General features: G+C 47.0%; 1 protein-coding gene across 3 annotated transcripts in view; it reads left to right on the forward strand.

Annotated features, from left to right (window-relative positions):
* Nucleotides 1-3,592: 3,592 nt before the first annotated feature.
* ST8SIA5 (ST8 alpha-N-acetyl-neuraminide alpha-2,8-sialyltransferase 5) overlaps nt 3,593-27,824 on the forward strand; it is a 98,200-nt gene continuing 73,968 nt past the window's right edge. Inside the window, exon 1 of one of the 3 annotated variants that reach the window (XM_003924690.4) lies at nt 3,593-6,555. In XM_003924690.4, the coding sequence (XP_003924739.1) occupies nt 6,425-6,555 (131 nt within the window). In that variant the 5' untranslated portion in view covers nt 3,593-6,424. The remainder of the gene's footprint in view (nt 6,556-27,824) is intronic. The other 2 variants (XM_074383519.1, XM_003924689.4) reach the window with 2 other exon arrangements.

Below are 27,824 nucleotides of genomic sequence, written 5' to 3' on the forward strand. Positions count from 1 at the left end.
TTTCAATCTTTGCACTCCTGAACTGTGCTCCACTAGCCTGAAGCATGTTGGTCTAAAATGCAAATCTGATCATATCCTTCCCCTACTTAAAATCTTGCAATGGTTTGGAGTTTGAACTCCCACGATAACATCCCAACTCTCTGTGCTCTGTCTCCCACTGACCCACCCAGCCTAGTCTCTCCAGCCATGCTGAGCTAACTGTACCCCATCTTCCACTGCCAGCCTTTACCCACAGCACCTCGTCCCACCTTCTCTACCTGGCTGAACGTCCTCACCCGTCACAATTCAGGTCAAACGCTACCTCCTCTGGAAACCTTCCTTGCTGTTCTGCTCCCTACCCACTGCCCTCTCTGTCACTCCCAATTTGGGTTAGACGGATCCTCATCCTACTACAGGGCACTGTCTGTCTTCCTCACGGGAATTCAAACTCCTTTGTAGACACAGACTGTGAATGACTGATTCTTGTTTCCCTAGCACGTCACACAATGCCTAGCACATAGTGTACATTCTAGCCATGTCTACCCAACGCATGGAGCCTTTAGAATTTAGGATAGTGGTTAAACGATACATACTTTGCTGTGGTCATGGTGTTAGGGTTTGAAACATTCCTTGGTGCTTCAGAAGTAGACTATCATGGTGGAACACTCATCCCTTTTCTCTTCTCAGGCACCCAAGGAACATTAAACATTTTTAAGTAGCTGTATTTATAGGGCATTCCTTTGAAAGTCTCAGCCTTATACAGATCAACAAAACGTGTCTAGGGGCCTGCACTGGCTTGGAAATTAAAAAATGCATTCTCTTAGCTGAATTCATCAAAGGGCAGAACCTGACCCAAGTGTTTCTACCCCAGAGCCCGGCCTTTAAGGTAAGAAAGGAGATTCTAGGTCCGTTGTGTCCAGCATGTCATCTAAATGTGATCCGAGTGACCTTATTCCAGTGGCGCTGTTTCTGGCAAGTACAGAAACACACTGTAGCAGTGTGACGTGCCTGAGGTGGCACAGAATCTTTCTGTACTATGATGCATCAGGTGGTTTATGGATTAATAGTAAGTATCTTTACCCTTTGAAACAAACTGGATAAATTGGAACCAATGCAGGAGAAGAATACCTGGGAGTGATACTATGACCGAAGGAGGCTCCTTCTCAGCCTGGAGATATGAAGGCTGAAAGGTGCCTTCATATCCAGGTTTGAGATTATTAATGATTTATCTTAAATTACATTGGATATAATTTGTACTTCATAAGGGAACTGAACAAGGGGTTTAAATCCTTGTTCTGTTATAGGATTTATTAAAAACAAGGCCGATGAGATGAGAGTCTTGTGTCTGCAGTTGACCGTGCAATGGCAAGCCCTGGCTCTCTGATGACAAGGTTGTAACTGGGGCATTTCTGCTCACCTGGCAGCAAGATACCCTCACCACAGACAAAGTGTCCCAAAGCTGTGAATCGGCCCCTCGAAGGCCTGACTTGTTAACGGAAATGTAAAGAGGCACAAAAACAGCATGTACTTACTGCAAACTCCTCCGGCACATGGGTGAAATGTCACTTACATAATCTGACAGGTTTTGGTTGCGCTGTATGGTATAAAAAACTGGCTTTTTAAAACCAGTTGAAACCTGTACGTTTTTGAAAAAGTCTTTCCATTTTATATTGGAGACAATGCTCACAGCATGAGTAATGCCCATCAGTTATCAGTAATTTAGCAGATGGTGCCAGTGTTGACATTTGTTCTGGCTTAATTGTGCATGAGTGTGTGTTTTAAACAATGATGCAGCTGTCCCCATTCCTGGCAATTAGAATGTAAAAATGGTGTTCACTGAATATGGCACAGTGATCAGTTATCCATGTGTTTACTCTTTTGTTTGCGAGGTCTTCTGAGTGTTTGCTGCAACTCTACAATCGGAATACAAATTTGGCTTAAAATGGAACCTAGCTCCATACAGATAGGAACAACAGGGACTTCAGACCTCCATGTTTCAAGGTCTTAGGTCTCCGACTCCACTCCAGGTGCTTGTGAGGTGTTTGTGTGTGTGTTAACTATCCCTCTGATATGAAGATAGTCAAATTTAAAATGCCATTAGGATTAGGAGAGCAGTGTCAGCAGAGACCACTGGACTATTGCTGATCATGTGCAGAAGGTCAAGTGACCAAAAATCTATTCTACATAGTCTTGCTGAAAGTTCTAGCTGTTCCTAATGCCAGCATCAATCTCATTCACCGCTGGTTCATGCAGGAGACCTGGCTGTTGAGGACTTCCTCCAGGGAGAGTGGGTGCCTCGGGAGCTGTTGTTGTCCCTCAACTGTCTTGGCTCTTGGCTGGGTGGGCTTTTTGCCCTTAGGTTAGCCGGTTAGTTTTAGTGTGGGACCAATTCCTTATGAGGTCATGGTGAATCTGAATAAAATACCTATTAAAAAATAATTTACCCTTTGGAAAACTGTTTGGCAGTAATCGCTAATGCCGAACATATGCACACTCTCTGACCTAGCAATTTTACTTCTAGAAATAGATACCCAGCAGATATGCATGCATGTATTCACCCAAAAATGCATGCACTGGAAGGTTGATGGCAGCAACTACTCAGAGGGTGTCCATCAGCTGTAGAGTAGGTAAGTCGTGCCTCAGTCATTTTTTGGCATACTATACAGCAGTAAGATTGAACAAACTATAACTGCACACAAAGGCATTAGTTTTATATTTGCAGTGAAACATATTACCACAAACTTAGAGGCTTAAAGCAATGCACACTTACAAGCTCACAGTTGTGTAGGTCTTAAATCTGGGCACGGCGTAGCTGGGTTCTCTGCTGAGGGTCCCAACAGCTGAAATCAAGGTGTAGGCGGCTGGAGCTCAGAATCCTTCTTAAAGTTTATTCAGTTTGTTGGCAGAAGTCAGGGTCTGCTTTGTGATTAGAGGGCTGAGGTCCCCATTTCCTTGCTGGCTGTCAGCCAGGAACCAGTCTCAGCTCCTAGGGGCTGTCTGCATCGTTTGCCTTGTGGCCCCTTTCTGTCTTTGAAGGCAACAGCAAAGAATTTCCCTCGTATCAGTCCCTCTCGTGATTCAAAGCTCTTTCACCAGGAATAGCCCAGTCCCTTGTAAGGGCTCCATAGGGCCATGCCCATTGAGGACAATTTCCTGATATTAAAGCCAACTGATTTAGGTCTAATTACATCTGCAAATTCCCTTCACAGCAGCAACTAGATCAATATTTAGTTGAATACCTGGGGGAATATGCATACAAGAGGGAGTGAGGAATCTTGGGGGACATCTTGTAATTCTGCCCACCACATGCAACAACATGGATAAATCTCATAGCAATGTTTAGCAAAATAAGGCAGACCCAAAATAATATATAATGTATAATTGCATTTATATAAAACACAAGAACAGGAAGCACTGATCTTTAGGGTTAGAACAGTTGTTACTCTTGAGTATGTAGGAACCAGAAAGGAACTCTAGGAGATTCCTGGGGGCTGATGTTTTTGTTTCTTGATCTGTGTGCTGGTTATATGGGTGTGTTCAGCTTGTGAAAACCCAGCGAACTGAACATTTATGATTTGTGTACTTTTCTGTAAATGTAGTATACTGCAATTCAAAAGTTCTTAGGATAATGTGGATTCATTACTTGAAAATAGATTTGTTTTGTTTTTCCAAGAAAGCATGCACCCAAAGACAGGTATCAGAGTGAGGACCTGATGGGGTGGAGAATAAGCAGGAATACAAAGAAAAGGACAGTGCCTTGCCTGGAGTGAAGATGATAGCACCCCTCCAACTCTACATTTGAGCACCAAGTAGAGAAAAATTAGTGAAAAATTAGTACTGTCAACTTGGAGCCTGTGTGTAGGACCTGCCACATAAGTTATCTGGCCCAGTGCAAAGTGAAACGCAAACCCCGTTGTTCAAAAATTTGAAGACAGCAAGAGCGGAGCATTAAGTCAAAATCAATGGTGGTGGTGGGGACAAATGAATAAGTCCCACTCCCAAGAAGCCAGCCTGCCTGTGTGTGTGGGAGAAAGAGCCTCATCTCAGAATCCCAAGACTTGTTGCTAGGTGAGTTACTTTGGGTAACTATTGCTTTAGTCCTTTGAGCTGTAAAATGGGTTAGCCAGGGCCTAGGAGGTAAAAATGCATTAATATATGCAAGTGAAGCACGTTTTGATGTGCAAGACAGCAAACAAATACAGGAATTATTATCATAATGGGCCCTTTAAATGTTCAAGTTTTTCTTTAATTGGTTAAAAAGCCTACCTGTGGCTGGGCGAGGTAGCTCACGCCTATAATCCCAGCTCTTTGAGAGGCGGAGGTGAGCGAATCACTTGAGGTCAGGAGTTCAAGACCAGCCTGGCCAACAGGCAAAACCCCGTCTCTACTAAAAATACAAAAATTAACCGGGTGTGGTGACGCATGCCTATGGTGGCGCATGCTAAGTAGCATCCCAGCTACTTGGGATGCTGAGGCAGGAGAATTGCTTGAACCCGGGAGGTGGAGTTTGCAGTGAGCTGAGATCGGGCCACTGCACTCCAGCCTGGACAACAGAACCAAGACCCCGCCTCAGAAAAAAAAAAAAAAAAAGCCTACCTGTGACCTTGGTGGAAGCCTTATCATGAGATTTTACTGTGCATTCCTTGATCTTTCCAGTTCAAAGAAGGAACTACTAAATGCCAAGGTCGAGGGTGTTTGAATCTGGGCACTTTCCCCATCAAAGTTCTTTTGCTGAGGTTTGAGTTTCGGTCAGGTTCCCAGTTGAATCCCTGGCCTGACTGTAGAAACTCCCGGGGTGTCTGCGGAGCCTGGGAAGGGGCACCCTAGAATCTTCCAGCCGGCCTCAGTGGCGAGCGCCGCGAGCACGCGACTCCCAGCGCTTGGAGGCTCTGCGGTGTCAAGATGCCAGGACCGTCGCCTGGCCGGGATGGGAGGTGGGGACAGTATTTCAGGCTAAGAATTTCTGAAGAGGCACGACATTCGCATTGCGTTTCAGTGATTATTCTCCCTGGCATGCATTCTGAAGCACGAATCTTTCTGGATGTAGTAACTGACTTCCTAATGGGGGGACTGTGGTCCCCGAAGGCTGCCGGCTGCCCGACCTAAGATTTACGAGCGGTTCCGAGGATGAGACAAGGTCCCAGTGTCTCGGTAACAACAAGGTCTTTGATGAACTGCCGCCGGGTTGCGGCTGGGTGGGGGAGAGGCCTGTGGCGGGGTCGGGCAGCCCCCGAATTTCTTCCCTGCAGGAGTTGGGCGCCGGGGCGCAGGCAGGCAGCCCCGCAGACCATCAGCATGCAGGAGCCGCGCGCGCCGTCCTTGAAGGGCTGCCCAGCTGACCTTGCTCTGCTTTCTCCGGAGAAATCGCTAGGAGAGCTCGAGGACGCGGCCACGGCGGTGACTCAGTGCCCTGCGCGCCGCACGCAAATGCTCCCTTCCATCAAGTCCAGCTCTGCAGCCGCGGCTTCCTCTTCCTGCCCTCTTTTATTTTTTATTGTTTATTTATTTATTTATTTGAGACGGAGTATCTTTGTCACCCAGGCTGGAGTGTAGTGTCGCGATCTCGGCTCACAGTAACCTCCGCCTCCCAGGTTCAAGCGATTCTCCTGCCTCGGCCTCCCGAGTTGCTGGGATTAGCAGCCAATGTTTTTTTTTGTTGTTGTTGTTTTTTAATTTGGTATTTTTAGTAGAGAGTGGCTTTCACCATATTGGCCATGTTGGTGTCGAACTCCTGACCTTGTGATCCGCCCGCCTTGGCCTCCCAGAGTTCTGGGATTACCGGCGTGAGCCACCGCGCCCGGCCCCTGCCCTCTTTTTAATTCCAAGATTCAAACCCGGCGTTTTCCGCTCCACCCCTCCCCCTCCCCACGATCCGCCTATCATTAGCCAGACTGCACGGGTGTTTTGTACCCCCTCCCCCGTCCCCATCAGCAGAACCAAAGGCCAACCTTCGCGGTGCCTCGCTGCAGGCCCAGGGATCAGACGCGGCCCGCCCCCGGCAGGTACAGTGCACTGGGCGCCCGCGATCTGGAGCCGGACTGGAGGGGGCGGTGCGCGGCGCGCTGGGGCGCACTGGGGAAGGAGCCCGGGCCGCGCTCCCCATTGGCCGCCACCTCGGCGGGAGGGGCCGCCTCCGGCTCTCCGCGGGGAAATCGGCGGCTGCCCGGCACGGGCGACCGGAGGTAAAGGCACCAGGGGGAAGGCTCCGGGCCCCGGCCGAGCTCTCTGTGACCGGCCCTGTCCTGCGTGCCGCCCCAGCGCCTGCGACGCTTGGATGTCCCCAGCTCCGGCCGCGCCAGCCGGAAACTTTGCCCCGCGAAGTCCCCAGCCTGTCTGACCGCACCGTGGGGCGCCAAGTCGGCCGCACGCCCTCCGGGGCCCCGGAACCCCGCCAGTCATTGCCTGGCCGCCCCGTACCCCGCGCCCGCGGCGCCCAGTCGCCAGGATGCGCTACGCGGACCCCTCGGCCAACCGGGATTTGTTGGGGAATCGAACTTTGCTCTTCATCTTCATCTGCGCCTTCGCCTTGGTGACCTTGCTGCAACAGATCCTGTATGGCAGGAACTACATTAAGAGGTAAGAAAGTCCGTGAGAGGGCGGGATGCGCGGAACCGGCGGGCGAGCCCCCCGGGTGGCAGTGGCAGAGGCAGCTTCGGCCGCAGCGCCCGGGGGTGAGTGATCCTGGGATACGCTCCTCGCCCCGAGCACCGCCGCTTAGGGGTGGGTCACCGCGTTTCCAAGAGCATCCTTGCTTCCAGCTGCCTGCCCAGCGCCAGCTGGAAGGCCCAGACAACTTTGTTCCACGGTAAAAAATGAAGGACAGGTTAGAATTCCAAGCAACCAACCTGAGAATAAATCCACTTAATACTCGGAGAGACCTCATGGATCAGATCGGTGTCCTCCAAACCCACAGTTCTATGGCCATTCGTTTGGACGCCGGGGTAGGAGGGCTCAAAATCGTATAGATTTTTAATTTTTAATTTTTATTTATTTTTTAACCTCGCGAGTCCTGAACTTTTGTAGGGACCCTTGGGAGAAAAAACATTTTCCCCTACAGGAGCTTCGAGTTGGGTGTGGTGGGGGGTGGTAGTGGGCGGTGGCGATGCGACAAGGATAGTGTAGTCTTATAATCCCACAGCCACTGGATCTGTGAAACTCACAACCTGATTCCTTCTGAAACAGATGGCTTTTTTTTCTTTTCCTTCTCATCCTTAGCGCAAAAGGTCAGAGCTGCAGCAGAAGTTAACCCCCTAGTTGGGATCTCCCCCTACTCCACCCCCGCCCATGGCCAAACTCCACCAAGAGAAAGAGCAGCAGGAGGTGTCACTCAGAAAATTCAGTTCGGGCACAGCCTCAGTCTCTCTTGTTTGCAGAAGATACACTGAAATGCCAGCCACTTCTGCCGACTCTGCTGGCTCCGGGGAACACTTGGGGTTTCTCTGCCTGGTTTAGGGGATTAGGAGGACTCCTGCTCTAGGCTACACCCATATCAGATCTTCTCCTGGGAAGAGCCCTCTCTCCTAGCTGCTGGGGTGTGTTTTTCCTGTGCTGCTGTTATCTCCCGACTCTCACCCACCCTTCCCCAGAGTGATAGGAAAAGAAAGGTCTCTCTAGCTAAGTAAGCATCCCACCTTCTTCTTCTCTAACGTTCTGCATAACGAAATAGCCCTCTTCTCATCCTTTGGGTGAGAAGAGGCATGGGTGCTCCCAATCTGGGCTGCCTATGAGGGTGGGAGGGTGAAGATTGCTGCTAGGTGCCGCTCTGCAGTGGAAACCCGAGCACTTCGGCTATTTCCCCTCCTTGTAACTCCCCCAGAGCTAGGGAGTAATGAGGCACCTTGTTCTCAGGACCTTCCCGGGGAGCGTTCCCCGGTTTGTGGCAGCTCCTGAGAGCTGTCTGGCGCTGGTGGCTTTAAAGGCCATCTTTGGAGCCTCCTGGCTTCTTGGATCCGATTGGGCCTGCCTCCTCTTTTGGTTACTGGTGCCCCTGAGATGATCCTGTGCAAGGACAGCTGGGTCCCCCACGGCTTGCTGCAGCCCTGCAGGCCAGTTGCCTGCTGTCATCTTGGCACTTGCTCCTCAACAGGGCAGCTCTGGGTTCCTGCCCCCTGCTGGCACGTCCCCAAAGTTGCTGGGGCTGCTGGGATTCTTTCTACCTTGTCAACAGGGGGAGAGCATAAGCGGCCATGGCAAACACCAGTCTAACTACTACCTGCCTGCTCTGGGAAGCCCTCCCTGGTCTTGGGTGGGTGGGCTAGCTGCCTGGAGTTCAGCAGGCATAGCAGGTGCTTCCCTTCCTCCCTCACAGAAACCCTGACCCCCTAAATCACATAGATGCTATCTTGCAGGCCGCACTCCAGGGACTCAATCAAGTTAGCCAATCGAGCAAGCAAAACTTGTATAGGCGGGATCCTGGAAGGGCACCTGTAATAAGGGTCTGTAAAGAAGGAGATGGTGTGGTCTTGGTGCTCAGAGGACTTGAAGTCTATTTGGGAGAAAAAAAAATAGCCACAAATGAAATAGAAAGTGAATGTTAAACTGTCTGAGAAGACAGGCACTGGTGGGTTGGAGGAGTTAGGGAAGACTGTGCCCAGAGGAAGTTGAACTTGAGTGGGCCTTGAAGGAAGGATAAGGTTTAAGGTGGGGGTGGGGGTGGGGGCGTGCACATTCAAAAAGGGGGCAGGAGCAAAGGTGGCACAACTTCCTCCCATCTCTCCCACACCTGACCCTCCCTATGCTGTAGCACTTGGCTTCATCTTTGGCCAGTCCTGACCTTGAACTGGGTGTGGCTGCCACATCAGTACCACCTCTAGCACCTGCTTACCCATCTTGTTTCCTCCATATATCGTGATCGTAATGAACTGACCTGGTGTGATTATCATCACTCTGTCTCCTGTCTAGAAACACTTGACCAGTGTTCTTCAAGCAGAGGTTCTGGGAGGGCCTGAATTGGAACCAGCTGGAGGGCTGTTGAAATGCAGACTCTTCAGCCTGAATCAGGCTGTCTGGGGATGGGATCTAATAATCTGCCTTTGTAACAAGCTGCCCAGGTGATCTGCAAGCTGCAACAAGCTCCTCCTGCTGCTCTAGATCAGAGATTCTCAGTCCCCTATTCCTCACAGCAATGTTTGGAGACTTCTGTGGTGTTCACACTAGGGAGAGGAAAGTGCTGCTGCATGCAGTGGGAAGAGGCCTAAGATGTTGTAAAGATCCTACACTGCATAGTTTGCCCCCCACAAAGAATTTCCCAGCCCCAAATGTCATAGTGTAAGGTTGAGAAACTGCTCTAGACCGAAAGCTTCGTGAGATGGGGATTTGCTCTGTTTTGTTCCCAGCTGCACCGTGAACACCAAATATGGTGTCCAACACATTAAAAGTTCTCAATAGGTATTGGATAATGCATAAATAATTGAAAGTAGGACTATGTGTGCGTATGCAGGGATTGTAACTGGAAGAGACACAATGAAGAAATGGATACAGCTGGTGTGAGGGGGAAGGAAGGGATGAAGGAGGCAAATGCAACGGTGGATCACTGGACTCAGCAAAGTGTTTTGAAGATTGAGGGGAACAATTTGCATTTGGTTCATTGGGCCATTGGAAGCCATGTCTCATCCTTGAGTAGGGTAGTGGCAGGATAAAATCCCCTAGGAAGGGTGTTAGCTGGGCTTTCTACAGGAAGGGTTAAAGAAGGAGAGAGTCTGGGAGGTACTGTCACAGCCCAGTCAAAGTGAGAAGAACTTGGTGCAGGGAGCAGGTCTACTTTGGAGCCAGGGGATTCCTGAGGGCTGCTGTTCTTTGCTTCTGTGCTAAGCTGGTGCGATGCCACCTCACAAAGAGCTCAGGGATACAGCAATGGCAGGTTCTTCCAGCGAGAGTTTAGCGAAAGCCCACAGCAAATGGAAGTGGGGCTGTGAGCCAATATGTACTTACTTCTTCGGACCCTGGGCCCTCCCTGTGCTCTGCAATGGGCAATGGGAGCTTTTGGGAGGGCCCCACTGAGATCAGTCAGAAGTCTGGGGGGTGTCCCTTTACACCACTTTCCTTGGTCAGGAGGGGAGAAGGTGTGGCAGTGCCATGGTTTAGTGGGCTCAGTGTCTCAATAGAGAAAGCATACACTACATCAGGCGTCCCCAAACTTTTTACACAGGGAGCCAGTTCACTGTCCCTCAGACCGTTGGAGGGCCGCCACATACTGTGCTCCTCTCACTGACCACCAGTGAAAGAGGTGCCCCTTCCTGAACTGCGGCGGGGGGCCGGATAAATGGCCTCAGGGGGCCGCATGCGGCCCGCGGGCCGTAGTTTGGGGACGCCTGCACTACGTGAATGAGGAGAAAAAGACAAGAAACAAAGTTGTGAACGTTCCCCTTGATACTCTTGGCTTCTCCATGTCTGTTTTTGATTGATTGAACAAATACTTCATGAAGATTTACTCTAAGTGCTGAGGATACAATGGTGCGCAAGGCAGGCACAGTCCAGGGTCTCCAGGGAGCCTGTGGCTATTGGGAAGACAGAAAGGCACATAACTCACACATGAGCCATGCCTAGAGGAATGGATGAGGGACGCTAAAAACAAGGAGGAGGGAGCCAGGGCAAATCACTGTGCTTGAAGGTACATGGAGGGATTTGAAGGGGTCTTCAGAAAAAGGGGAGTGATTCACAGGCATAGGCAAAGGTGAAAGGAAGGGGGATGAAATCGAGTTTGAACAAGGCTTGACAAGTACAGGCAAGAGCTGAGTGAATCCGCATGACCCAGGGGTTAGAGCTGTATCACTGGGGGCAGATGGGGCAGGCAGGCAGTGCCCAATTCCTGAGCAGAAAGTGGGGACCCTATGAGAAGGGCGTGTCTGGGGGAGGGAAGGTGTAGGTTGGGTGACAGCTGTGGGATCTGGATCCTCCTGTGTTCGTGGAGCTACCCAGAACTGTGCTGTGAAGAGCCAGGCTAGCAGTGTAGATTTGGATTCACCAACCACTGACATCAGTGTTTTCCAAACTTTCATGATTGGCAGGTACAGTAAGACATATGTTATACCCAGGATCTTGAACACGGTTATGTGCACACTCAACTGAAACATTTTGCGAAATGATACTTGGCCTTATTATGAGAAATGCCCTCTAATGTTTTCTATTTTACTTTGTTAAAAAAATCCATCCTACTTCATTAAAAAATATAATGGGATATTGTCCTCAAAAAGAAAGGAAGTTCTGAAATGTGCTACAACATGGATGAACCTTGAAGATCTTGTGTTAAGTGAAATAAGCCAGGCACAAAAGGACAAATACTCTATGATTCTAGTTATATGAGGGCCTTAGAGTGGTCAAATTCATAAAGACAGAAAGTAGAATGGTGGTTCCTGGGGGCTGGGTGTGGGATGGGGAGTCATCGTTTGATGGGTTTGGAGTTACAGTTTGGAAAGATGAGAAAGTATTGGAGATGGATGGTGGTGATGGTAGCACAGTGATGTGAATGAACTTAATGCCACTCATTTGTAGACCTAAAAGTGGTTAAAATGATAAATTTTATTATTGTGTATTTTGCCACAGTAAAAAAGTTTTTACCAAAAAAAATCTGAGAGCAACAGACTAAATTTAACAATCCATTGAAACCCTTAGTTAGAAAAATACTGGTGTGAACAATGGGATTGGATGTGTCACCAAGGACAGAGCAGAGTGGAAAATGACGATGGGTCGGGGTGCAAAGGAGAGCCTTGAAGGATGTCTGCACCTACAAGGGGTAGAGAGACGAGAGCTGGCTCTGGAAGTCAAGGCTGGAGAGAGCTGGAGGGGAAAGGGGAGAGGGAAGTGTTAAGGAAACCAAGGGACGAGGGTGCGAGAGTGAGAGTGGCCAGCTGTGGCATGCCGGGCAGAGGGCTCGGGTGGGATGGGATTGCGGTGTCCATTGGGTTGGCAGTAGAGGCAAAGACAGTTTGGGAGAGAAGAGTGGGGACAGAATCCTATTTCCGCAGGCAGAGAGTGAGTGGGGAAAGAGTGTGGAGACAGGGAGCGCAGATGACCCTTTCTAGGTATCAAGGCTGAGAAGAGAAAGCATTACAAGAAAGATTTTCCATAATAAAGGGCATGGAAATTGTCCCCTCTTCTTTTAAGCCCCCCACTGCCCCCAGTCCCCTTTGTTAATGTTATCTTCATATAAGCTCATAGCCCTAGAGTGTTATGACTTCAAATGTTTACACTTCAACAGAGAAACAGGGAGAGGGCAATGTTTATTTTAAGGTGGAAAGAAAAGATATGGCAGGTGTTAATAATCCGGTCTCAGTCTGTCTCTTAAACTTAATCTCAGGAAAACCAGAAAACCATGGGCCTTGAATGTCTTCCCGTGTCTTTCTTTTTCTTTTTTGAGACAGAATCCAGCTCTGTCACCAAACTGGAGTGCAGTGGCACAATCTCAGCTCACTGCAACCCCCACCTCCTGGGTTGAAGCGATTCTTTTGCCTCAGCCTCCCAAGTGGCTGGGACTACAGGCATGCGCCACCATGCCCAGCAAATTTCTGTATTTTTAGTAGAGATGGGGTTTCACCATGTTGGCCGGGATGGTCTCAATCTCTTGACCTTGTGATCTGCCTGCCTTGGCCTCCCAAAGTGCTGGGATTATAGGCGTGCTCGGCCATTCCCGTGTCTTTCAATGGAATTTTATAATTCTCCATAAATAGTTCAAATGTTTTCTGTCAGATTTATGTCTTAGCTTATTTTGGCTGCTATAACAAATTACCATAGGCTGGGTAGCTTAAGCAATCAATGTTTGTTTCTCGCTGTTCAAGAAGCTGAAAGTTCAAGATCAAGGTGCTAGCATGGTTGGGTTCTGGCGAGGGCCCTCCTGCAGGCGCAGACTTCTTGTATCTTCATGTGGCAGAAAGAGAGGGAGCTACGTCTCTGGCCTCTTCTTATGAGGGCACCAATCCCATTCATGACTGCTCCGCTCTTTGACCTAATCATCCTCCTAAAACTCCACCTCCAAATACCGTTGCACTGGGGATTAGATATCAACATGGGAATTTTGGGGAGACACAAGCAATTATTTAGTCCATAACAATTTGTTTCTAGCTACATGGCTTTTAACTATTTAAAAACTATGTAAAATTTTCACCATTGTAAAAATTATCTTTAAAAAATTATATTTTCTAACCATTTGTACCTGGTATATAGAAATAAATTTGATTTTTTTGTGTATTAATTTTATAATTAGCAACCTTGATGATGCACATACCAATAATAGTTTATCTATAGATTATCTGGGGATTTCTATGTAGATGTTTTTCTTTCTTTCATTACTCTACCATTATACCTTAATATATAGTTCTTGTTTTACTGCAGTGGCTAGGACCTTTGACATAATGTTCAATAAAAGTGTCATAGTGAACATTCTTGTCTTAGTCCTCACCATTTTCTTCTTTCTTTTTTTGACAGCTTTATTGAAATAAAATTCACTCACTTAAAGTGAACAGTTAAGTGGCTTTTAATATATTCAAGCAGTGGCACATCTACTACCACAGTCAATTTTAGGACATTTTTATTCCTCTATAAAAGAAATCCTGTAGCCCTTAGCCATCACTTTCTGGACCCATCCCTCCTAGTCCTAGAATAAACAAACAGATGAATCTGTCTTCTGTCTCTCTAGATTTTCCTGTTTTGAGCATTTCATGCAAATTGAATCATGTGCTATGTTGTCCTATGTGATTGGCATCTTTCACTAAGCAGAATGTTTTCAAGGTTCATCCATGTCATATCATGTATCAGTACTTCATTTATTCTTATTGCAGAATAATATTTCATTGCATGGATACACTACATTCTGTTTCTCTGTTCTTAAGCTCATGGACATTTGTGTCGTTTTCACTGTTAAGTTTTTGTATGAACATAGGTTTTCATTTCTCTTGGGTTTATACCTGTGAGTAGAATTGGTTATATGGTAACTCTGTGTTTGCCGTTTGAGGAATTTCCAGGGTTCTCCAAGGTGGCTGTATCATTTTACATTTTCTCTAGCATTGTATGAGGGTCCCAATTTCTCTACATCCTTGACAATACTTTTATTATCTGTTTTTGGATTATAGCCATCTCAGTGGTTTTGAGGTGATGTCTCACTATGGCTTTGATTTTGCATTTCTCTGATGATTAATGATGTGGAGCATCTTTTTATGTGCTTATTAGCTATTTGTTTATCTTCTTTGGAGAAATATCTATTTAGATTCTTTGACTTTTTTTTTTTTTTTTTTTTTTTTTTTTAGAGGGAGTTTTGCCTAGGCTGGTGTGCAATGGTATGATCTCGGCTCACTGCATCCTCTGCCTCCTGGTTTCAAGGGATTCTCCCACCTCAGCCTCCTGAGTAGCTGGGATTACAGGGATGCACCACCATGACAGGCTAATTTTTCTATTTTTAGTAGAGAGGGGTTTTCACCATGTTGCTCAGTCTGGTCTCCAACTCCTGACCGCAGGTGATGGTCTTATTTAGCCTCCCAAGTTTCTGAGATTACAGGTATGAGCCACTGTCCCAGCCAAAAGTCGTATTTATTTATTTTTCTTTTTTAACTTTTTAAAAATGTCTAGCTTTTCTAAAAATTATACTTTAAGTTCTGGACTACATGTGCAGGTCTTGCAGGATTGTTACATAGGTATACACATGCCATGGTGGTTTGCTGCCTCCATCCCCAAAAGTTGTATTTAGATATTAATTTTATAAGTGCGTTTTTTTATATCTGTTGAATGATATGTAGTTTTTTCCCCTTTAATCTTTTGATGTGGTAAATTACATTAATAGATGTTCAACTTGTAATTTTAGGGGTAAACCCAACTTTTTTGTGGTATATTATTTGTTTTATATGATGTGAGATTTTGTTAGCTATCATTTTTGTTAAGGATATTCTGTTCCTGTTCTTGAATGCTATTGGCATGTAATTTTTTCCTATTCCTAACTCATTTGCAAGACCATTTTTAATGTCACTCTTGCAAGTGAGAAGGTTAACACTTTATTCTCTGTAATGACTTACGCAAGTTTTCAGATTCATCTATTCTTTAAAAGTTTCATAGACCTCACCTGTACAACCATCTGCCCCTAATGTTTTCCATATGGGAAGACTTACTAATCCATTCATTCTTACTAATGAAGACTTACTAATGAAGTTACTGATCCATTTCTTTAGTGATTGTAAGAGTATTTAAGTTTTCTCTTTCTTAATCAATTTTGGTAAATTATATTTTTCTAGAAATTAAAAAAATGAAGTTTATTGGCAAAATTTATAGTATGCTGTATTTCATCTGTCATATCCACCCTTTTGCCACCCTTTTTATTCTTTTTTTTTTTTTTTTTTTTTTTTTTGAGACGGAGTTTTGCTCTTGTTACCCAGGCTGGAGTGCAATGGCGCGATCTCGGCTCACCGCAACCTCCGCCTCCTGGGTTCAAGCAATTCTCCTGCCTCAGCCTCCTGAGTAGCTGGGATTACAGGCATGCGCCACCATGCCCAGCTAATTTTTTGTATTTTTAGTAGAGACGGGGTTTCACCATGTTGACCAGGATGGTCTCGATCTCTCGACCTCGTGATCCACCCGCCTCGGCCTCCCAAAGTGCTGGGATTACAGGCTTGAGCCACCGCGCCCGGCCACCCTTTTTATTCTTAACATTATTTACTTGTTTGTTTTTCTATTTTTTACATTGTCTCTGTAGGATGATCAGATTCTGGCCTTGCTGATTTTCTCTTGGATATTTGCTTTTTATTTTATTAATTTTTATGCTTCAGTTTTATTCTGTCATTTTTCTAACTTCCTAAGTTGGGTGCTTATCTCTTCAATATTCAGTCTTTCTATTTTCTAATGTAAACTTTTGAAGTTATAAAATTTCCTCTTAATACTTCTTTAATTAAATCCCTTCAATTTTGAGATGATGACGATAACAAGAACTCAGAATGGTATTGCATTCTCTATGTGCCAGGTACTAGTCCAAGGGCTCTATATATGACCATACTGAATTCACATAACACAAGTAATAGATACTGTTACCATGCTCATTTTATAGATGAGGAAACTGAACTACAGTGAGGTTATGTAATTTGTTCAAAGTCGTATAGCTAGTAAATACCAGAGGTATTTTAATTATCTTTAATTCCAATTATTTTCTAATTTCTATCATAGTTTATTCACCCATGAATTTAGAAATACTTTAAAATATTCAGATACCTTAGTTTTTTCCTTATCTTTTCGATTTTTTAAATGCAAAGACATTGTGGTGAGAGAACATGTTATTTATGATGATGTTGATTCCTTCTTTAAAAAATGTGCATGTCTTTTATTCTATGTCTATTGTAACTAGCACATACATATAGTTTTTAATGACGAATCTGACAATCTCTGTCTTCTACCTAGAAAGTTTAGTATATTTACATTTATTGTATTTTGTGTTTTTTACATGCCCTGCATTTTCTCCTTTCTTTTCTTTTGCATTATTTGTGTTTTCTTGGCTTTAGGAGGAGGTTTCTAGTGTGACCCTCTGCCTTGGGAGGGCCCTTGGGCTATTACAAAGGAAGCATGAATCTGGGATTGTCTGACGAATGCATCTACTGCTTCTTTTCTTGCCAAACTATTCATCCATTTAATAACGCATTTAAAAGACATTTTAATTGTTACTTTAGTGTTTTGTAGTGGGAGGCTGTTGCAGACTGGGTTCCCTGGAAAGCAGATTCAGAGCCAGGGATTAGAGTGCAGGATGTTTATTGAGAAGTGCTCTTAGGATCAATATCTGAGAAAGAAAGAAGGAAATATGAATGGTCACAGGGAGAAACTGAGACACAATACAGTTCCAGAGAAACCCTCAGTGGACCCCATAGGCAGCCCTGGAGATGGGATAGCCCTTCAGACTTGCCCAGAGTTGGGGTGAGGGGCCTGACTTTTATACCTGGAAGAGGTATATGCCCTGGAAGAGGACGTAACCTTGAGTGTGCTCACCTGCAGCAGTTCTCAGAGGACTGAGCTGTGGGCTGTTAGCTAATGGCACCCCCAACAGGTGGGCGAAGTCCTTCATTTTCGAAGGGGATGTGGGGGGTATGTCACAGCACCTGTCCCAGAGGGCTTCTCAGTAGGCCATTTTGTTAGAAATGGAAGTCTTTGAATGTTTCTATTCCCCAAACAAAAATCTCACCCCTAATTGTCAGTCTGTGCATAGGCCTACTCTGGAAGTTGAATATTTTTCCCCTGTCAGCCAAGGATCTTTCTTCTCCTTTTCTTTCTTTCTTTCTTTCTTTTTTTTTTTTTTTGAGATGGAGTCTCACTCTGTTACCTAGGTTGGAGTGCAGTGGTGCCGTCTCAGCTCACTGCAACCTCCACCTCCTGGGTTCAAGCGATTCTCCTACCTCAGCTTCCTAAGTAGCTGGGATTATAGGTATGTGCCACCACACCAGGCTAATTTTTGTATTTTTAGTAGAGACTGTTTTGCTATGTTGGCCAGGCTGGTCTCGAACTCCTGACCTCAGGTGATCCACCCAACTCCGCCTCCCAAAGTGCTAGGATTACAGGCGTAAGCCACCGCACCTGGCCAGCCAATGGTCTTTTACACATGTCACATCTGTCCTAACTCTGGGCCTTCACCCACACTGCCTCCCCGCCTGCTGTCCCGTCCCAGCTGTCTTTCAGTCCAAATCCTGCTTCTCTGTCTGTTCTCAGCCCATGGTGCTCTTTCCTTCCTCTGAATTCACAGCACTGTGGTGTCTCTACTTAGCACATCCTGCTCAGCACTGTCCCATTGCTTTTCTATGTGATTGTGCAGTGCACAGGAGCTGAGGCCAGGAGTTTTGTCCAGCCTCAAGTACAGAGGACCCTCCTATGCCTTGTCGTCCCTCCGGCCTTACTCTCTCCTGCTCCTTCAGGGCACAAAGCTGGGCTGCCTGCCTGTGGCTGGTGCAGGCCTGAGACTTGAGGATTCGAAACTGGGTCAAGGAAAAGTACAGCCTGATTTTGTGCTGCCTACATGTGTATATTCGAAGGTCCTCATCACTGAGCCAGCTGTCCTCCTACCCAGGGGACAAAGCCCTCTGTGACTGTCCCGAGAAACAGGCACAGCCCCAGGATTGGAACCATAGGGACTGAGGATCTATCGAGAGTGTGCTTCTTGAGGGGGAGGGTGTCCTAGAAAGGAGAAGGGTTGCTGCACTGACTGCAGCCTGGGTGTGTGGTGGGTCAGCAGAGGGACTTTATAGTTTTGCTGGTCAGAGCAAGTTTCACTTGAGCACCTGCTGCAAAATGAGATGAGGTGAGGCCAGCAAGGGATCCAGGGAACAAAATTTAAGGTGGCCCCTACTCTCAGGTGTCAACATTATACTTAATGAGCCTGAGAACGAGGACCTCTTTAAATGTTGTGTTCTGGGTGTCATGCTGGCCTTCCTCTAATCCTGGCTCTGACCTGCCTTCTGCCCAGCCCTGCACAGGTATTGGATATGAGTTTCCTGCACCTTCTTCAGATATCCCTCAGGAGCACAATGACACCATCTCACTCCTGGATTCCATCTCTTCTTCCTGTCCCCTCCCTCCCCCCCTTTTTTTTTACATTTCTGTTTTCCAGGGATTTACCTCTTAGAGGATTTAATTTCTCCTCTTTGATGTATTCAGGTCATTCACTTCATATCTCATAATTTTCTAATTTAGCTCTTAACCCTACCTATTATTCTAGGGACACCCCTCCTCCCCACAGGTGAAGGATTAATCAGTTAATAATATTAACTATTGACCAGGAGTGGTGTCTCATGCCTGTAATCCCAGCTCTTTGGGAGGTTGAGGTGGGCATATTATCTGAGGTCAGGAGTTTGAGACCAGCCGGGCCAACATGGCGAAATCCCATCTCTACTAAAAGTACAAAAATTGGTCGGGTGTGGTGGTGCATGCCTGTAATCCCAGCTGTTCAGGAGGCTGACGCAGGAGAATTGCTTGAACCTGGGAGGTGGAGGTTGCAGTGAGCCAAGGTTGTGCCATTGCACTCCAGCCTGGGCAACAGAGTGAGACTCTGTCTCAAAAAAATTAATTATTATCATTCACTAAGGGATCATGAGGCAGTTTCTAACCTAAGAAGCTAATCCTAAATGTGGATTATTTCATTTAATTCTCTCCATAGTCCTATTAAAGTCTTCCTCATTTCATATTCATGTAGAGAGGGGCAGTGATGTATAAAGTCGAACAGCTTGTAAGACCCTTGTAAGAGATGCTTTATTCATCTCCAGATTCTCAGAACCAAGCACAGCGCCTGACACTAATTGTTGAATGGATGGATTCATACAAAGGGAGTCCTGAAACTTTATCCTAACAATCAAGAAACATTCATTAAGTGTCCCTCGGCTTTGCACTGGGGGAGAGGGGATGCTACTAAAGAATTATTTGGTATGATTCATGTCCTTAAGAAACTTACAGAACACTTAAAGAGACAAACATGAAAAATTATGTAAGACAGTGTATAAATAAACTTGCAGTTTTGTGGCATAGACTATAAATCTTGTAAGTTTCAGAGGAGACAGCAATGGGAGTGGTGGGAGTAGCCTGGTGGGACCTGACAGAGGCTTTGAAGAATTGGTGGGTCTCAGAGACTGGATTTGGGAGAAATCTGGGGGACAGGCTGAGGTGTTGAGGCAGGAGGAGCAGGTGATGGAAGCTATCAGAGTTTAAAGTTTCTTTTTAGACACCAGTGCTCTGTGAAGCTGACTGACGGCCTGTCTGGTCTCCGTTTAGCCTCATGCAGTGTGAGTGGGTGGGCAAAGTGGCTTCCCCTCTTCCAGCTCTGGTATGTGGGGTATAAGGGACTGTCTCCTTCTAGGGGGCCCCCAGGTCTTGCAGAGCCCCTGGACTGGGTGGGTGGAGAGAATGGAAATAAGGCAGGTAAACCAGGATATGTGCGTGGGACGCCACACTGGGGGGTTCTGGGAGTTTAATACCACACTTGGGGAGGGGGAGTCTTGGGAGAATAAAATGCATACACGCTCACTCCAGCTTGAGATTCCATCTGATTTTGTGCTGCATTTGCCGAGTCTCTGGGCAAAGGAAGGCCAAGCCTCCCTTCCCTCCCTCCTGCAGTCTGCCAACTCCTCCGTTCTTTTTCAGCAGATCAAAAGATCTGTAATTCCTAAGACCACCATTGCCATTTCCTAAAATAAACCACAGCCCACAACTCCTGAAAGAAGGCTTAAAGGAGGCAAGACTTCCCAAGCGCTTTTTCTTTCTTCCGTGTTAGGCTGGGTTGCTGTCCTCCTTCTAATCCAAGTTCATTTTGGGGGGTTCTCTTTCCACCCAGCAGTGCCTGCAGAGCCAATGTCCCCACACCTATGCCCCCCCCGACTTCCACCCAGTGCCCTTCTGCTGGTGAGGCGCTATTCTGCCGGTCCAATCTCAGGGCCCTCTTAGTTCAAGCTGGTTAATTGGTACATTCATCATTCATTCATTCATTCATTCAGCAAGCATCCATTGAGTGCCCTTTGTGTACTAGCCCTGCACTGTCCACTAGTCACTAGCCCCATTGGACTACTGAGCACTGAAGTGTGGTGTCTGGAATGAGCCATGCTGTCTGTACATACACAATACACATTGGATTTCAAAGACATAATACAAAAGAGGGATGTGACATATCTCCTTAATTTTTATATTGTTTGCATGTTGAAATGATAATATTTGAATATATTAGGTTAAATTAAATATATTATTGAAATTAATTTTGCCCTTTTTTTTCAAGACGGAGTTTCACTCTTGTTGTTCAGGCTGGGGTACAGTGGCGCGATCTTGGCTTACTGCAACTTCCGCCTCCTGGGTTCAAGCAATTCTCCCGCGTCAGCCTCCCGAGTAGCTGGGATTACAGGCATGTGCCACCATGCCCTATATATATATGTGTGTGTAAGTGTGTGTGTGTGTATATATATATGTGTATATATAGTATATATATACTATATATATGTATATACTATATATAGCATTTATATATATAGTATTTTATATATATATATATATATATATATATACACATATGTATATATACAGTATTTTTAGTAGAGACAGGGTTTCACCATATTGGCCAGGCTGGTCTCAAACTCCCGACCTTGTGATCCACCCACCTTCACTTCCCCAAAGTGCTGGGATTACAGGAGTGAGCCACTGCTCCCAGCTTCTTTTTACTTTCAGAAAATCTTTTTGAGAATTGTAGATTCATACACAGCTGTAACAAATAACACAGGGAGAACCTGTATTCACTTCCCCTAGTTTCCTCCAAAGATAGCGTCTTTCAAAACAGTGTAGTGTAATATCATGACCAGACACGGTGGCTCATGTCTGTAATCCTAGCACTTTGGGAGGCCAAGGTGGGAGTATCACTTGACTCCAGGAGTTTGAGACTAGCCTGGGCAACAGAGTGATATCCTGTCTCTACAAAAATAAAAATAAAAAATTTTCCAAGTGTGGTGGTGCATGCCTGTAGTCCTAGCTAATCAGGAGGCTGAGGTGGGAGGACTGGTGGGACCCAGGAAGTTGAGGCTGCAGTCAGCCGTGACAGCACTGTGACACAACACAACTAGCCTGGGCAACAGAGCAAGACCACGTGTCAAACAAACAAACAAACAAACAAAAAACTGAAACAAAACCAAAACATCCCAAACAATATAGTACAATATCACAACCAGGAAATTCACATTCATACAATCCATCAATTCTCATTTCACCCATTTTGTATGCACTCATTTGTAAGTCTGTGTATTTAGTTCTAAGCAATTTTATTACATGAGTTTTTACTTTTTTATAATGTGGCTACCAGAAAATTTAAAATAATATATGAGGCTCCTGGTATATTTCTATTGGTGCAGCTATAGACATTGGTTACTGTATTAGTCAGGGTTTTCTAGAGGGACAGAACTAATAGGACAGATGTATATATAAAGGGCAGTTTATTTAGGAGTACTGACTCACATGATCACAAAGTGAAGTCGCACAATAGGCCTTCTGTAAGCCGAGGAGCAAGGAAGCCAGTCCAAGTTCCAAAACCTCAAAAGTAGGGAAGCCAGCAGCGCAGTCTTCAGTCTGTGGCTGAAGGCCCGAGATCCCCTGGCAAACCACTTGTGTTAAGTCCAAGAGTCCCAAAGCTGAAGAACTTGGAGTCTGATGTTCCAGGGCTGGAAGCATCTAGGACAGAGAGAGTTGAAGGCTGGGAGACTCAGTACCTCTGCTTTATTCTAGCCATGCTGGCAGTTGATTAGATGATGCTCACCCACATTGAGAGTGGGTCTGCCTCTTCCAGTCCACTGACTGAAAAGTTAATCTTCTTTGGCAACACCCTCACAGACACACCCAGGAACAATACTTTGTATCCTTCAATCTAATCAAGTTGACACTTAAAATTAACCATCACAGTTACCAAGATGGATGAAACGGGGTGCTCTCTTGGGGGAGGGCAGGGAGGGCTCAAACACACATGAAGAGTTTACAACTATCTTACATGCTAAATGCCAAGCGGATGGTGCAAACTCTTGTTCAAGGCTGATAGAATTAGAGGGCACAGAGACCCCTCTGGCCAAGGGCTGTGTAGGAGCCCATGCTTGCCTTAGAAGAAAGGATGGGGGCTCCAGTCCTGCCCACCTAGTTCCCTCGTTCTCGACCCTACCTCCACCATTTTCCCTCCTCTCCTCTGCAGAGGCTCAAAGGGTGCCCCAATGTTCCATGGAGTTGATTCGGGAACCACTGGACAAGATTTAGGCTTTGAGTGGAGCCTGGAAAAGGAAGAGTAAGATTTCTGCCCAAAGGATTAGAGAGGCAACCCCAGGTGTACTGGCAGGGTTGCTGTAACAAGGACCACAAACTGGAAGGCTTAAACCGCAGAGTTACTGTCTCACAGTTCTGGAGGCTGGAAGGCTGAGATCAAGACAGCAGCACTGATTCCTTCTGAGGCTGTGAGGAAGACTCTATTCTGTGCCTCTTCCCTGCTTCTGGTGATTTGCCCGTAATCTTTGGTGCTCCTCGGCTTGTGGATCTCCGGTTTCATCTTCACCTAGTGATCTCCTTTGTGCATGCCTCTACGTCCAAATTTCCCCCTTTTAAAAGGACACCAGTCATATTGGATTAGGAGCCAATCCTACTCCAGTATGATCTCATCTTGCTTAACTAACCACATCTGCAAGGACCTTATTTCCAGCTAAGGTCAAAATCACAGGTGCTGGGTGGTGGGTGGGTAGAACTTCAACATAGGAATTCTGGGGAGAAACAATTCAACCCATAACAAAGGAACTTGTAGAAGCAAATAGCTGGGTGCGGGAGTGAAATGGTTGGTTAGGTTCAGCTGGACTGGGTTCCACAGGTTTGGGGGAGCGTATGGGCACTAACCTCAGAGGTGTGCCCACACAGGTGCACACATGCATGCACAAACACGTGTGCACACAGATAGGGAATCCAGGCATGTAATAAGATGAATAAAACAGTATTTGTGGGAGCTCTTGACAGACAGTGATTAGGATGAATGTTTGGTTGAGCTTCTAAGGGGACTGTCACCCACCATATCCACATCCCTCAACAGTCCCCCGAAGGAGAAGGGAGGGGTCTGCAGTGTGCTGATTGTGGTGCACTGTTTAGGGCCTGAATGCAGACGAGAGCTGCCAGCCTGGTGCTCACCCCTTCCCCCCACCTGTTTACCTCTTGTAGGAGCCTCTCCTTTAAATGAAATGTCTGACAAAGAGCAGTTGGAAGGGGCATGACATTGTTGGATGCCTGCTTGCCCCCAGTTGCCCACTTGTGTGGGTCTCTTCCTGAGGTGGGCAGTGGAGATAAGCAGGGAGGGGTGGGTGGGCAGTAGAGGTCTAGGACACTATGCTGGGGAGCAGAAACACACCGAGGTTGGGCTTGGGGGCCTACGCTTGGGCCATTGCAGCATGAAGGCTGGAGGCAGTCCTGGGGCTCTACCTGGAGCTTGCTCTGTTTCTCTCTCTGGACCTCTCCCATGGCTGGGTGCCCCAGTGTGTACTCCCCCTTCCCCCTGCCTTGGCACTGTAAGTACTCGCACTCCTCTAGCCCTACAGAGCCTTGATGGCTTTAGAATCCAGGATGCTTGCCTGCTCATCAGGACCCAGGATGCAGGGCTAAGGGTCCCAGGGAGGCCCTCCTATTTCCACCTGCAGAGCCCCATCAGCCCCAGTGCCTGTCGTAGCTTCACCACTTTCCTCCTTTCCCTAGGGTGCAGAGCAGGGGTCGGGGGAGGTGGGGGACAGGCTAGGGGTGGGGGTTCTCCCGGTTCCTCTCCTCCCTCCGGACACTCCTGCCCTGCAGCATCATTTCTTTTGCCTCCAATGAAAGGCCCCCAACGTGGACCCTGGTGAATGAGACCCCTTCCCTTTTCCAATGAGGAGAATGTTACCCTCTGGAGTTTCACAGGAAAGTAATGTGAGTTGCAGAGTGAGTCAGGAGCATGGACAGGCAAGGGAGCACAGAGCCTGGTCATTGTGCCCATTCATTCCTCTGAGAACGCTGTGAAGCCAGCAGCACCTCTTGGATCTGGGCGGGAATGTCCTGGCACCTTCTCTGAGAGGCCCGTCTCCTTACTTGGACCTGGGGATGGTGGAGGGCTGTGGGGGATGGATACGGGAAGCACAGTCTGAGCCCCCTAGGGACAGGAGGAGGCCCACATTCTGGGCCCAACCTGCAGAGACTCTTGGGTGAGTTCTTGGATCCTCCAGAGATGATTTAGGCCCACCTTCCTCCCACATGGCTTTGAGGGACCCCAGAAAGGCAGTGTTCCTTTCTTCCATGAACTGATGCCTCATCACTGGCCACTCTGCCCCTGGTTCACTCGTCCCCAGTGAAAGCTCATCCTTCTCCTGCCTCTGCCTTTGCAGGGGACAGTCCTCACCTAGTGTAACCTTCCCCATGCATCCACCTGGCCCATCACCACCCACTTCCTGTCCTGTTTACGCATTCCCTTCCCAGAGAGGCCTCCCCAGTAGCCCTGTGTGGAGGAACTTTCCTCCCCCACCGCAAGCCCCTTATCCCCCTTTCTTCCCTTTATTTTTTCCACAACACCTTTTACCCTCTAGCATGTGAGACATTTTGTCACCTATTAGTTTATTGTCATCATATCTGTCTACCTTTGGTAGAAATAGCTGGGGCAAGGCTTTGGTGGCTTGCTCACTGTTGAGCCTCAGCATGTGGCCTGGGATGGCTGTTGGACCAATACAGAATCATATAATGAAATAAATATTATGCATATATAACAAGATAAAAACAGAATGAATGTAAAAAGGAAAGATACCCTCAATGCTGTGAGGTCCAGTGCAAGTGATTTCCTGATTAACAATAGAAAAGCAAATATACATTGTATTTCACAAGCTTGGCTTGGTGTGAAAGAAATGGCTCATTTTAAGACTTTCTTTTAATTAAAAACATGACAAAACCCTGTCCACCAGTTTGTGGGAAACTGAATCCACCAGTGTTGAGGCAGCTTCAGGGTCTTCCCCCTCCCAGCATTGTGTGAAGACCCTGGAAGTCGTGTGCAGAACAGAACAGTGCCATGGGCTCCCTGGGCTGTGCTGGCCCTGCTGATCTGCTCTCTGCTTTCTGGAGGCTTCTGGAGCCCTGGGTCCAGCCTCCTGAGCTGCCCCTTTCTGAGGTCCCACTGTTCCCTGTGAGGGATGTTGAGAAGTTGATCACCACCTGCAGGGGTCTGTCCTGCAAACCCAGACTCCACAACAGATGAGCAAAACATACTCACACACCGAGTCTAGTGAACGAGTGGGCTAGGGAGGTCATCAGCTGCTCTCAGAGGGCAATTGCAGCTACCCGACCCCATCTTGCTGTTCCTCCTTGCGTTTATTCGGTATAGATTTAATAACAGAGGTTCTAAGTCAACATGCTTGTGGATAATTAGCATGTTTAAAAGAGTGGTTTTGCGAATGATAAAAGCTTTTGGTTCCAGGGCCCAGAGCAAACACCATTAACAGGTAATCCCCCTGATTGGCTGCCCCGTGAGAGGACCATCCAGCACAAAGTTTACATGAGTAAACAAGCAGTTAGAGTAGGGACAAAGGAATGTGGGGTAAACAGACTTAACTGGGGAAGCTTCTCCTATCCCTAATCTTCACCCTATGACCTAATGCTCTAAAGGAAGAGCTGGCTGCCTTCAGCCTGTCCCATTATTACAAGATAATGAAAATCTTTTGGCCTTCCAAAAGGTTTGAGACTATGATCTTACAATGTTCCCTGATATTTTCCTTAATATTTTGCCAACCACCCTGAGTGACTCCCAACAGGATGTGCAGAGAGGGACCTCAAGTTGCTAGCATGGGCTTCCTGGTTTTGAGGAACCTTGCAGTGGGCCCTGGTCTTACCACTTCCACCAGAGCCCTTCCCAGACCCAGAGGCACTGGCCCCCCCCTCCCCTAGGAGGCTCTCACACCGTTTCTTCACAGCACAATTTCTTGAGCATTGAAACCTTTCAGCCCCCACAACCCAGCTGGCCCTGGGTTAAAGATAAAAAAACTGAGTGACATTTCTGGAATGGAGGAGGAAAAATACAAATGAATAATTCAATAGATTATTCTCCCACAAAAGTTAAATGGCAACGTTTGTGAATGATTTTTTCTTTTATTGTTTTTTTTTTTTTTTTTTAAATAGAGCCTATTCAAAGTTATCCCTGTAATTATAGGGAGTATAGTCAGTCATTCTTGTTCCTGCTGTCTGCCTGTCAAGCAGGAGGGAAAGGGGTGATGACAGGCAAGGGCCCTGGAACTCTGGAACGGCACTCACCTGGGCCACTGTGGGTATGGTAGCAAAGGTGAATGGGTCTGTCAAGCATGAGGCCAGAAGGCTGAGGCTGCTGACCCAGCACCTCAATATGGGGAGACCTCAAGGTGTGCTGTGTGCAACTGACTCCCAGGACAGGATCCAGGCCTTGGGTGCCAAGAGGACTGAACTGGGAGTCAAGACTCCTGGGTTCCAGGCCCATCTTTGCCTGAAACCCAGGAGTGGCTTGAGCTAACTTCCCCACTCTATGCCTGTTTCTTCAGCTGTGATGGCTGATGGTGCACCCTGCCTCCCTCCATCACAGGGCTGGGGTCAAGATGGAGCAATATGTCACAACTCAGGGGCTGTCAGTGGGCAGTCCCCAGCCTACAGCATGTCATATTTGGTCTGCACGGTACTTCAAGTTTGGATCCATTGACAACATTTAAGAACTGGGGATCAGGGGCAGTGACTCATGCCTGTTATCCCAGCACTTTGGGAGGCTGAGGTGGTGGGCGGATCACAAGATCAGGAGTTCAAGACCAGCCTGGCCAACACGGTAAAACCCCATCTCTACTAAAGATACAAAAAATTAGCCAGGCATAGTAGCATGAGCCTGTAATCCCAGCTACTTGGGAGGCTGAGGCAGGAGAATCTCTTGAACCCTGGAGGTGGAGGTTGCAGTGAGCCAAGATCATGCTGTTGCACTCCAGCCTGGGTGACAAGGTGAGACTCCATCTCAAAAAACAAAAAACAAAAAACTGGGAAATTAAAAATAAAAGCCTGGACTTCCTGCATCTCTTGGACAAATGAGCGAAGTGGCACCCTGAGGCCTGTCTTACCACACCTCAGGCAGCGCGTACACCTCCCCTGCTCTTGTTGCCTTTGCTTTGCATGTTGTCTATCCTGTCCCCTCTCGCCCAGGTTTGAATTTGCTCCCTGGTAGAAGTGAAGCACTTCTTGGAAATATAAATTATTAACGTGTGATTGTACTTTTATTGCCTGTTTCATCCAGCGTGCGTTATGCTCTAAAAGGCCCGAGGAGAGCATGGATGAGCTCTCTGAGGAGAGCTTCTTGAGCGAAAGTGTGCATGTTATGGTGCCATCCCTAACTTTAGAGATGACAGTCATGG

The sequence above is a fragment of the Saimiri boliviensis genome, chromosome 13 (assembly GCF_048565385.1).
Source record: "Saimiri boliviensis isolate mSaiBol1 chromosome 13, mSaiBol1.pri, whole genome shotgun sequence".
NCBI classification, from domain to species: Eukaryota; Metazoa; Chordata; class Mammalia; order Primates; family Cebidae; genus Saimiri; species Saimiri boliviensis.